The following is a 12,336-nucleotide window of genomic DNA, read 5'->3' as shown; positions in this document are numbered from 1 at the left end:
GCTACCGAACCTGGCCGGAGAACCTAGTGAGAGAACATGGACACAGAACTTGGCTGGAGATTGTGGCTAGAGATCCTGGTAAGGCTGTTGATCAACTGAACACTGTCTCTGTGTCATTCCTTCTTCGCCGACTCCGTCCACACCTTTGGGGACCCCTGGACCTGCTCGGGCTGGACCCCAGCAATTTAGGTCATGATGAACCCTGGCTCTTTATATATTAGGACTAAAGACCCAGTACATGAAAATTCGTGCACTCAGGGGGGTCCCTCAGCCCGGCCTGCACCCTCTCATAATCGGGGACCCCTCGGGTAAGGTCGCTAGGCCTGGCTTGAGATCAGGGCCTAGCAGGACTTTCCTTCTCCCGGCTGCAGGCAGCTGGCCCCACCCCTGCCGCTGCCACTGCTTGCCCTCTGTACAGCGCTGCCCCCCCCCTCCCCTGCCACCAGTGGCCTCCCTCTGCAGGCGACAGGCTGGGGTGCGATGGCTTGGCTGGCCTGGGCCTCCCTCCTTCTTTGCTGGGGGGCGGGGCCAGCCCTGCAAGGGGCCATCTGCCTACCTGATTGCCCCTAACCATTGGCCTGCCTACCTGATCATCCCCTAACCACTCTTCCTGCCTGCCTGATTGCCCCTAACCGCCTGCTTGGGGGCAGGGCCAGACTTTCGAGGGGCCATGGTGGTCTGGTCTCTGGTCGTTCTGGTCGTGATGCCTGGACTTTTATTAGTATAGAATAGAGGCCTGGTGTATGAATTCGTGCACCAGTGAGGTCCCTTGGACTGGCCAGCAATCGGGGCTGATGGGGGTGGGGGGAGGAACCGCGGGAGGTTGGCCAGCTGCAGAAAGTTGGCTGTGCGAGTGCACTGATCACCAGGGGGAAGCTCCTGTGATGAGCGTTTCCCTCAGGTGGTCAGTGAACGTCATAGCTACCAGCTGGTCATCCAGTCATAACGGTCGCTTAGGCTTTTATATATACTAGAAGCCCGATGCACAAAATTCATGCAAGGGGCTCAGCCCTCACAGCCCCGGCTGCCCCAGCCAGTCCTCACAGCCCTGGCTGGCCCTCGCAGCCCCAGCTTCGTCCAGGCAGTCATCCGGAAGGACATCCAGAAGGTCGTTCGGCTGTCCAGTCTAACTAGCATATTAGCTCTCTATTATATAGGGTAGATGCTAATTACCCTCAAAATGGCAAAATTTTAAAGATATTAAATAAACTTAGAAAAAAAGATAAAATTCTTAAGTCTGAATTATTTCATCACCTCTGTTTAATTCTAGTTCTTCCTAGGGTTAAAGACACCCACTAAAGTAACAATGTCATCCCAAGAGAATTAGAGACCACCTTTCCAAGAGAATATGAAGTTTATCTTATCAGGGGACTGAGATAGAAATGTTGGCAGGACTGCCAGCTCCTAGACATTTAGGGTGATTTTTCTGACCACAGTGAGAGCAGACAGAGTCCTCTTTTGTCAATAAAGTCTCTCAGTCCCCAAATCCATGATTTCAGAGTCCATGTCATTTGTTTTTTAGTACACTAATTCTCAAGTCTGATTTGAGTATGGGCTTTCCCTCCAAGTTTTATCATCCCTTTATTAGATTCAAAACATCCATTTACTGTTTGATTCTATTATAAATTATTTGCATTTTCTTCCTATTTGGAGGGTCTACAACTCTTACCTCTATTAGGTGATATCAAGTTGGATTCTAGTTCTCATGAGTCACTGAGTTCTGCAGTCATTTCTAAACTCATCCTTATGATTTATCTTGCATTATATCATGTAAGTCAAGGAGGATACCAAGGTGATTCCATTAAGAATGCAAAACCTGCCCTGGCCAGTGTGACTCATTTGGTTGGAGCTTCGTTCCGTGCACCAAAGGGCTGCGGGTTCAATTACAGATCAGGGCACATACCCGGGTTGTGGGTTTGATCCTTGGTAGGGGCACATATGTAAGGCAACAGATCTGTGTTTCTCTCTCACATCAATATTTCTCTTTCTCCCTTCCCTTCTTCTCTCTCTAAAGTCTGTAAAGGAGCTCCAGTGGCGCAATCGGTTAGCACGCGGTACTTATAAAGTCAATAAAAATAAAAAATAAAATAAATAAAAAGAATGCAAAGCCTATGAGGGAGGAAGATATAAAAGGAAAAAAATCACAGTATAATATGGTAAATGCTGGGCCAAGATATACCAAATGCTATCAAAACTCAGAGGAAAAAGGAATCATGCCTGAAAGACTGAAGCCATAGCACGCTTTACACATAAGGCTGTCAGAGAAGAGCTTAAATTGGTCATTGAAATCTATTACGCAGGCAAGAATCCAATGGGCTTAACTGGCAGATGTAAAAGACTTAACTGACAAAGTACCTACACCACCAGGCTGATAGAGTTATATATATATACAGACAAGTTGCTCTAATAAAATTTTAGAGGTAGAAGGGGCCTTTATAAGATTACTATAACTTTCATGTTTGAGGGAAGAAAGAAAGGTAAAGTGGATTGCCCAAAGTCCTCTAGCTAATTGTTCATAAGCCTGAGTCAGAGTTCTAGAACTTAACAAAAAATGTACTTCTATTCTTAAGTGCATAATCATTCCTGACCCTAAATAATAATGTTGAGTAAAAAAACAGAATATAATATAGTCTCTCAGCATTAAAGTTGACAACGGCAACAGCAAAGCTAACAATTCCACGCGACTGGCCTGAGCTGTGGAGGGGTATCCTGCCAATATTAGGTTCAGGGATCTCACCACATAAGGGACTACACTGAAGAGTTTAAAGAGAGTAAAGGATAGTTTGAGGAAGCACAGTTTAGTTTTTGACTGTTCAGAAAATCCTACCTCTTGGTTTATTTCTCACTCTCAGCTTCATGTGAATGTTGCACATTTTAAGTAAACTAAAATTACTTTGCTTCAATTGAGCTTTGATTAAATAAAAAATCCAAAATGTAACAACATGCAGCAAATTTGGTTACTATATGCCAGAAACAGTGGCAAGCATCCTAAATGCTTTATCTCATTTAATTCCCATGATAAGGCTGTTACTGTCTCAATTTCCCAGATAGGACTTAGATTACACACTTTGCTCAAGACGCTGGTGGAACCAAAATTCAAAGCCAGGCAGATGGCCCTAACTCCAGAGTCCAATTCTTAACCATTATATTTTGGATTAAGGCAAAGAAAAAGTACACCAGAGGTTGCAAAAGAACTGCACAGAAAGTAAATGCCCGTTTTAAGCGAATTCAGTGTGAAATGTCTGACAAGTTCACAAACATACCTTATATCGTAGCGACCCAAAACAAATAACTCTATCATTACCTCAGACCCACAGCCTATTTCAATTATGCAAGGTAATGAAAGATTGGCATATCATATAGAAAAATTACTTCTAGGATAGGAGGTAATGTCCACTGCTGCTGTTGAAGCTCTTTTGTTTCGGTGTGACTTTGACCTTCTTCAAATGCAAAGGTCATCCTCCTTTGAGCTAGTCTAACCTCCATTACACCATGAGTAATTGGAAGCTGATTCTATGTATGAATAAGAGGATTAGGCTTGACCTTATAACACTCCCTAGATCTTATCTGGGAAGCTAATGGGCGGAGGAAGTTCAGGAAGTAAACAAGTAAAACTCACAAAAACAGTGTAAATAAGTGAAACTCACAAGAACTGTGTAACTATGGTAACCACTACCTTGTTTACCTCTCACTATAAAATAAAGGCTCAGCTTGCCTTGGGATCTCTCTCTCTCTGGCCTCAGCCAGGCACAGGGAAGATCCACGGAGACTAAGGAAAGCTAGAGAGTTTTGAACGCTGTCTCCGTGTAAAACATTCTTCGCCGACTCCGTCCACACCTTTGGGAACCCCTGGACCGCTGGGGCTGGACCCCGGCAGATGGAAAAGAATTGTCTTGAATAATCTCTTTATGCTCTTTCAATCCCTCGAGATTTCAAAACAGTTTCCCTCTCTGCATTCACACTCTCTGCACTAAGAGGACAGAATGAAAAGCAAGGGACAGTTGATATCTAAATAACTGGAAAGTAGGCCTAACGGAGGATTGGGCAAAGAACAGAAAATGCTATCCATGGACATGGAGTTCTTTGCTCTATGCCTCTTAGTGAATGAAAACCTACCCTTGCATCTTGCTCCAGATGGTATAGTTGCTTTTGAACATTTGGGAATATTCTCCTAGCTGTCCTGCCTACAATACTTGAATTTCCTGGGTGAAGGATGAAACAGTTAATCCTATGCTTGCCCTGCAAAATAGGGATGGATTCCTTGATTGTAGGGTGGAGAACTAGAAAACAAATACTGTTCCACAGCTTTTCCAGATAGCTTCCTCTTGCGGTACAAGCATTCCTAAGAATATGTAGCTACACTAACGCTTTCCATCTACACTGTCACATTGGAGCTTCACAATATAATTGGGTTAGTCAGTGGCAAGGCCGGGACTACCCAGTTCTCCTGATCTCCTCCCCTCTCTGGTAATTCTAAATACAATGATGGTGAACTCCCAAGCCTAAACTGGTTTAATCCACTACTCACCAGCCTCTGACCTTCTCTGAGCCATGACATAACCTTCTGGCACACTCTCTGACCCGCAACAGAACGCACAGCAAATACGGATCGACTTCATTAATCTCCCCACCTGAAATATCACTAGGAAGTCGAAATCTCGGCTTTGGCGCTCCCATCGCACAAAGGCCTGCATTTTTTACTTATGCATTTTTTTATGGAGATAGAATTTGCCCCAAATGTCGCAGTTTCCTTTTGCCATGGTCCCGGAGTAGGCCCCTCCTGAGTTACCTCTTGATGGTGATATTTCGGAAGAGTGGGTACCACGCGGAGAACTGACAGTGCAGCACCTGCTCCTTCTTCATCCTCCAGCCGCCGCCGATGCCTCTGCGTCCAGCACCTCCCGGAACCTACTTCTCCAGCCCCGGAAGTGCCCGCCGAGCTATTTTGGCTCAAGAACTCTTCCGGTCTCTAAAGCAAGGAGGAAGTGGCAGGGAAGGGAGCAGAGGGGGAGAATTGTGGGGCGTACTTTCAGAGCGCGCCTGCACACGCTCACAAACACCCGAGTCCGCTCCCCGAGAGGCGTCCCGGAAGAGTTAGGAGACTTTCAGAAGTGCCCGCCCGCTTCCCTCCTAGAGGCGCACTGCCCCGGAAGGTAATCGGCTAAGGCTCCGTCCCGGCGGGGGTTGGACGGGTGCCGGGAGGGCGCGCGTGCGTATCCTCATAACTGCGAGCGCGGCTACGTCTCATGCGGCGGCACCGGCTTCCCTGGAGACTGCAGCCTTGGACTCGTGCATCTTCTTTCGTCCCCTTCCCTTCACCCCCCCCACCTTGGAGTAGGTAACTGGGCGCGGGCCAGTCACGTGTAGACCTGTGGGGGGAGAGGGCGGGCGCTCTCCTGGAGCGTGCGGGCAGCCACGCGCCTGCTTTGTATCAAGTTTAATGATTCCTTGTCCATTTTTTTAAATCTCCAGGAAAGACTTGCCCAAAAGCAATGTGTTGTGTTCTTAGGGATCCTGGACAGCGAGGGGCGGCGGCCGCGGAGCCGCGGAAAGGAGGGCCACGTTCTCAGGGGGATCCACGGGCCGCCGTATAAGAGCGTGGGCTGTCCGGAGTAGGGAAGTCAGGAATATCACAGATACTGATTTGCGTGCAGTGGTTGAAGCATCTGCAAAGGAGGGGAGTGACCCCGCTTCTTTCGTGAGGGGGGTTAGGAGAGATAGGCAAGAACCCCATCTGTGCGGCCCTAGAGAGGGAGACTTGGGAGTGTAAGAGGAGAGGTACGTTTGAAATACAGAGGGAAGGAGAAAGGTTTCTCCTGTGAGCGTCGGGTACTTTTATACCAGCCCCGCAAAAACAGCAGGAGAAGCCCGATTCCGTCAGTGCCCACGCCATGCCGGAGTAATAGGACTGGCAGAATCCTGGTCTAACTTCTAATGTCATTCCTTTGCCTCCTCCCTCCCCGTCACCCCATCATCTATTTTCCCTACTCCTGCCGGAACGGGGTATCCGGTAGCGCCCAGAAAATAGACTATGAAGGAAGTTCACTTTTGTTTCTTTTAAAGAATGAGAGAAATGACTAGCCTGCTGAGAAACCTGGCCCTTGACTCGCCTGGGGCTTACCCCAGGCACCTGTGCCTAAGACGCGCCTGTTAGAGGTCTCCTTAAAAACTTCCCACCTGACTGCTCCATCTAAGCAGTTTTAAATTGGAAAAGGAAGCTATGAACATATGGGTGCATATATCCTTTCTGATTGGTGTTTCTGGTTTCCTGGGATATATTCCTAGAGGTGGGATCACAGGGTCAAATTGGAGTTCCATTTTTAGTTTTTTGAGGAAACTCCATACTGTCTTCCATAGTGGCTGCACCAGTCTGCATTCCCACCAGCAGTGCACAAGTGTTCCTTTTTCTCCACATCCTCTCCTGCACTTGTTTGTGGATTTAGTGATGATAGCCATTCTGACAGGTGTGTGATGGTACCTCATTGTTGTTTTGATTTGCATCTCTCGGATGATTAGTGACTTTGAGCATGTTTTCATATGTCTCTTGGCTTTCTGAATGTCCTCTTGTGAAAGGTGTCTATTTAGGTCCTTTGCCCATTTTTTGATTGGATTGTTTATCTTCCTTTTGTTAAGGGGAAGGCCGGGGAAAGTTGGGGGGCAGGAGGGAGGGGTATAAGAGATCAACCGAAGGACTTGTATGCATGCATATATGCGTAACCAATGGACATGGGACGCTGGGGGGTAGGGGAGGCCAGGGGATAGTCAAGGGCGGGAGGGAAAAAAGACACATATGTAATACCCTTTGTAATACTTTAAGCAATAAAAAAAATAAAATAAAAAGAAAGGTAACAAAAAAAAAAAAGAAAGAAAAGGAAGAGCCGACTGCAGGCCTCTCTAAAAGGTATTCATTAGAGTAATTACTAGGCCCTCTGCCTGCCTGGAGTTGGAAATTATTCCGCTCGGGAATATGCATATGTTTTATGTTTTGTTTTTCTCAAAAATGTTGCAGGCTCTTTTCCTTTAAAGATATAGTTTCAAAGCAGAGGTACATAGGTTATAATGTTGCAGTGTTTGTTAAGGGAGAGGGCAGCGGTAGTGGTTCATAAGTAATTCTGAGATCCACGATCATGCAGTCCTTTCTGTTTTGAAGGGGAAAAAGAAGCAATATTCCATATATGTTAGGAGAATGGTACCAGACTAATAGTAACCTCATGCCAGGTGAGGCAGTCACTCAAATATTGTTGGGATTAACCTAGGAATCAATAGGTTACAGCGAAGGAAATGTTAGCATCCGTGAATTTGGGTAAGGCATTTTCTCTTGAAAATAGGAATTAATAGATGCATAGGAGGAAGAAACCCAAAACATAGTCACTCTGGAAGGAGTAATACAGTAATAGCCCGGGAAACTTTAGTGTGGAGGTTTGTTCAGTGACGTTAGTATTTCAACTGATTTAATATAACTTGTTACACATTTAACCAGCTTCAAATACATTGACATTCCAAACAGATACTCCAGTATTTTTAATGGATTCAGCAAAATTCACTTTCACTGTTTTTTAGCCACAGTGTTTGTCTTTACTTAGCCATAAAGTGTTTATATTCATTAAGTTTCTTCAATAAAATCTTTACAACAATGGCAATAGTTGCTTTTTCTCGTGCATGTCAAAAAAACATCGTTAGCCAAATGGTTGGGTGTTATTGTGCAATTACAGGTTAAATAATGGGGGGAAAAAATTTTCTCTGAATCCATAACATGACTGATCCTTCTATGTTAATATGTCCAACTACCTGCTGGTTTTCTCCTCTTGGAAATCTAGCCAAAATCTTAAACTTAGTGAGTCCAAATTTGAACAGTGCACCACCCCTTTCTCCTGATATCCCAATGTCCTTTAAGAGCATCTTCTTAGAATTAGCTTTGGAGACCTCTTCCGCAGAAACTGTTTTAGGAAAAGTAATAAAGGCTCATCTTCAAGGAAGTCAATCTTTTCTTTTGACGGCTACCACCCTAGACCTCTGCTATTCCAAAAGGTTCTTTCCTGTAACCCATTAAACTTCCCAAGGGTAATTAACAGCCAGTTCACTTTAACTCAGCTTAACTCCCACCCCTGCCAAAAAAAAAAAAAAAAAAAAAAAAAAACACTTTCAGTGCCTTTCCATCATTCCTGTACATATTAAGTAAAGGAAGTCTTCATTTGCTTGAGGATAATCATCAGCAAAGAAAAGCTCACTTAAAGTGAATCTATTTGATGTCCAAAAATCTTACCATAAACTATACACAATAAGGATTAATCAAAATACTACTTATAAAAAACTCAAAATTTTAGTCTTATGATTATAACCAAAACTATCAAATAGAACTATACTAATTGATTCTCTGTTCATTGTAATAACTTCTATGCAAATATTCTGAAAGAATGTAGAGTGGCATCTTAGACATGTCCAAGCATTTGATAAACGTTTGACTTTAACACACAATCATAAACTTACTTTTGTAAACACTGATCCTCTCCCAGTTAATTTCTTTCATAGTGCCTTGTTGATTTCTCTACCTAGTGACTAAACTGTTCCAACTGCCTGACCTTCATTTGTCCATCGGATGCTTTGCTTATGATTTGAGCTCCTATGTCTATTATTTGGCTGAAAATAAATGGTGTTCATAATATTCAACTTTCACCAGGGAGAGATTAGCTAACATATAATTTCATGTTGAGATTTTTGCTTCATTTTGCAACCTCAGCAAACTGCAAATTGAGATTCAAGAATGGTAATAATTTGAATAAAACTAATGAGCCTTGAGTCCAAATATCACAGCCTGGCTTTTGAGATTCTCAGTTTAACTTCTTGAAACTTCCACTTATCCAACTATTTTTACTAATAGTAAAATACTCAAGTTTGTTAAAAAGTAATCACTTATCTTCCTTCAGTAGAGAACTGTAAAGCTAACTCCAAGAGGAGCAACAAGAGTCTAGCATGCCAGTTAGGATTTTACCAAAAAAATTCTGAGATGTTCTAAATTAAAATTACAGCTTCCACAGAGTGAGAGAAAGAGACAAAACAGCTGTGGAACAGCTCTCACAAAAGATTGCTCACGTTCCTGTATATCTGTTGGAATTTAGAATTAATTTCCAGGTGGCTATTTCTGGATTATCTAAAAGGATTGCAGCCAGGTACTGCAGAAATCCAGGAGCCTCCGCTTATTTGCACATGAACTTCCCAATCCTTAGGAGCCCACACTTCCTTTCAGACTCTTGCACATCCTGGAATTAGCCCCTCTTAACATCATCCATTCTCTTTGTAGCTACTAGTAATGTAAATCCTTTCGGAATGGCTTGAATACTTGTTTCCTCCTACCTGAGCTATAAAAATGCTTGCAAAACCCCAGGGAGGAGACAGACATATTGTCTCTCCGACCTATCCACGCTGGGGTGGTTTAAATTCCATACGCCAAAAAGTCTTTTGTGTGTGTGTGTAAAACTAGTCTTATAAACCCTTTCTTTAAAACAAAAAAAGGCTAAGCTGCGGTAGTTAAAAAAAATTAACAGGTTGTTGGATGCTTTATTTGCCTGCAAATTTGGGAGAAGAGGGCAAGCATTCAGCCAAATCCAGCCGCTGGAAATGTGTTATCCATTATAATATCCGTTATATGTGGGGTTTGTTTTGTTTTGGGGTTTTTTTGTTTGTTTGTTTGTTTTTTAATATATTTTATTGATTTTCCACAGAGAGGAAGGGAGAGAGATAGAGAGTTAGAAACATCGATGAGAGAGAAACATCGACCAGCTGCCTCCTGCACATCCCCTAGTGGGGACATGCCCGCAACCCAGGTACATGCCCTTGACCGGAATCGAACCTGGGACCTTTCAGTCCGCAAGCCGATGCTCTATCCATTGAGCCAAACCGGTTTCGGCTGTTTTGGGGTTTTGTTTTTTGTTGTTTTTGAGGGGTTACGGAAGGAAAGCTTGAGAACCACAGGGCTTGCCCCAGATGATGTCTGCTTTGTTCATGGTGGTTGCTTTTCCTTGGAATGCTTTCCCTGCCTCTTGGTCTGCAAATCTCAACATCAACCTGCCTTTTAGTAGTAAGTAGCCTTTTAAAAGTCTACAATTTTCCCCACCTCCCAAGTGGATATATTTGTCCTTCATTTAAAGCACCCTGCTATTGCATTATCTCTATAACAGTCATTTGCCCTGTGGTTGTTTGCTAAACTGTTAAGATTCCCAAGGACAAAAATAGCGGTCAGTTTGCGCTTAATATATACTCAAACATTTCCAACTGCTCATGCTCAAAGTTTGAGGTTCCACTGTATAAGAATTCTAAATCCTGTAGCATTTTCCCTCACTACCGTTTTTGTGCCCTGAAAAAATCATAACATTTGACATACCATAGACCTTCACTGTTCAAACCAAACAGTTAAAATGGCTTATGTGAATTCAAACAGTAAAGCATTGCCCAGCCGTGTGGCTCAATGGTTGAGCATTGATCTATGAACTAGGAGGTCATAGTTTGATTCCCGGTCAGGGCACATGCCCGGGTTGTGGGCTTGATCCCCAGTGTGGGGTGTGCAGGAAGCAGTTGATCAATAATTCTCATTATTGATGTTTCTGTCTCTCCCTTCCTCTCTGAAATCAATAAGAAATATATTCAAAAAAAACCAGAGCATTTAACATTATGTACATGATTATTTCTTTTAAGTATAACAGAGCAAAATGCAGATGACCTTAAATTCTGGCTAATGAAGTGGATAAAATTCAAGCTAACTTTACTTTTAAATCTCAACATAGCCTTGCGACAGCTCAGGAAGGCTGCTCTGTCTCAGTAATGAAGACAGGAGTGTGAGACATGGAATGGAAACCTCATTTGTTTCTGCAACATGTTACTTCTAGTGAATAGTCCCCCATTTAGAAATGGTGCTAAAAATAATTTTTTCTGTTTCTGTAATACTTCTGAGATGCTCTTATAATCCTGAACATTCTGGAAATCAGTACAGTATATACATTTTTAAAAAATATATTTTTATTGATTTCAGAGAGGAAGGGAGTGGGAGAGAATCATTGATTGGCTGCCTCTGGCACTCCCTCTACTGGGAATCCACCCCACAACCCAGGCATGTGCCCCGACCAGGAACCAACCACCACCTCCTGGCTCATAGAATAATACTCAACCACTGAGCCACACTGGCCAGGCAGAATATACTTTTAAAGTCACTCTTTAATTACATTTTTAATTATTCATACTGTCAATAGACTGCAACAGAATACTGTTTCCCCTTGGTGCTGATTGTATTAAAGTAATTGCTTTAGAGAGGCCCAGCCCTGCTTGCCACATTTTTCCCTTTTGAAATTCTAGGTTTACCCATAATTGGGTAATTTATGTCTGTAGCTTGTTTTTTTGTCTTTTAGGTCTCTACATTCTAGCTTAAATATTTTTAATACAATCTGTCTGAAACAACTTCGTAGCTACATTTGCCGACCCAGACTTTTTTTTTTTATCCTCACTAGAGGATACTTTTCCATGATATTTTTAGAGAGAAGAAAAAAGAGAAATATCGATGTGAGAGAAACACATCGATTGGTGGCCTCCTGCACGTGCCCTGACCAGGGCCCAGGCCGGGGAGGAGCCTACAACCAAGATATGTGCCTTTGACTGGAATCGAATTCTGGACCCTTGGGTCTGCAGGCCGACGCTTTATCCACTGAGCCGAACTGGCTAGGGCTACTCTTTTGATTAAAGGTTTTTGTAATTTGAGTTTAACTATCTTGGGTAAATGAGCAGATGCAGAACTATCCTTCAGAATAGCACTTCTTCACCTTTTTGGTGATCACAATCCCTTAAAAAATCTGGGGGGTGCTATCTATACTAATAAAAGGATAATGTGCTAATTAGGGCAAACATCTTCCGGACGTCCATCCGGACAAAGCCACAGCAGCTGCGAGGACGGGGGCTCAGGCAGCCATGAGCTCACGGCAACCATGGGCTCAGGCAACTGTGAACTCCGGCAACTGCGAGGCCCAGAGCTCAGGCCTCGCAGCCTCTGCGGCCAGCAGTGGCAGCAGCAGTGGGGTGATGGGCGCGGCGTCTTCCCTTCATCAGCCTGGTTACCTCCTGCAGAGGGAGGCCAGACTGCGGCTTAGGCCCACTCCCCTGGGGGAGCAGGGAGTGGGCCTAAGCCATCACTAGGACATCCCCTGAGGGCTCCCAGTGTGCGAGAGGGGGCAGGCTGGGCTGAAGGACACCCCCCACCACCACCCAGTGCACGAATTTCGTGCACCGTGCCCCTAGTTTTAAATAACCTCCATCTTGGTAAAAGAGTAGGCAAGGTCATCTGCAAAAAGGAAAGTA

The 12,336-nt window shown here is 44.0% G+C and overlaps 2 protein-coding genes across 4 annotated transcripts in view; one reads left to right on the top strand and one right to left on the bottom strand.

Moving 5' to 3' along the window:
• Positions 1-4,883, bottom strand: part of CDC123 (cell division cycle 123) — a 71,327-nt gene extending 66,444 nt beyond the window's left edge. For all 3 annotated transcript variants that reach the window (XM_006776162.2, XM_006776164.2, XM_006776163.2), the window contains exon 1: positions 4,790-4,883. In XM_006776162.2, coding sequence (XP_006776225.1) covers positions 4,790-4,863 — 74 coding nt within the window. In that variant the 5' untranslated portion in view covers positions 4,864-4,883. The remainder of the gene's footprint in view (positions 1-4,789) is intronic.
• Positions 4,884-5,064: 181 nt separating this feature from the next.
• Positions 5,065-12,336, top strand: part of NUDT5 (nudix hydrolase 5) — a 37,073-nt gene continuing 29,801 nt past the window's right edge. Inside the window, exon 1 of the mRNA XM_006776178.2 lies at positions 5,065-5,153. The gene's annotated coding sequence lies outside the window, so the exon portion shown is untranslated. The remainder of the gene's footprint in view (positions 5,154-12,336) is intronic.

Source organism: Myotis davidii, unplaced genomic scaffold, assembly GCF_000327345.1.
Source record: "Myotis davidii unplaced genomic scaffold, ASM32734v1 scaffold749, whole genome shotgun sequence".
NCBI lineage: Eukaryota > Metazoa > Chordata > Mammalia > Chiroptera > Vespertilionidae > Myotis > Myotis davidii.
Note: the sequence above shows the minus strand (reverse complement) of the source record. Positions and strands in the feature narration are given on the sequence as shown.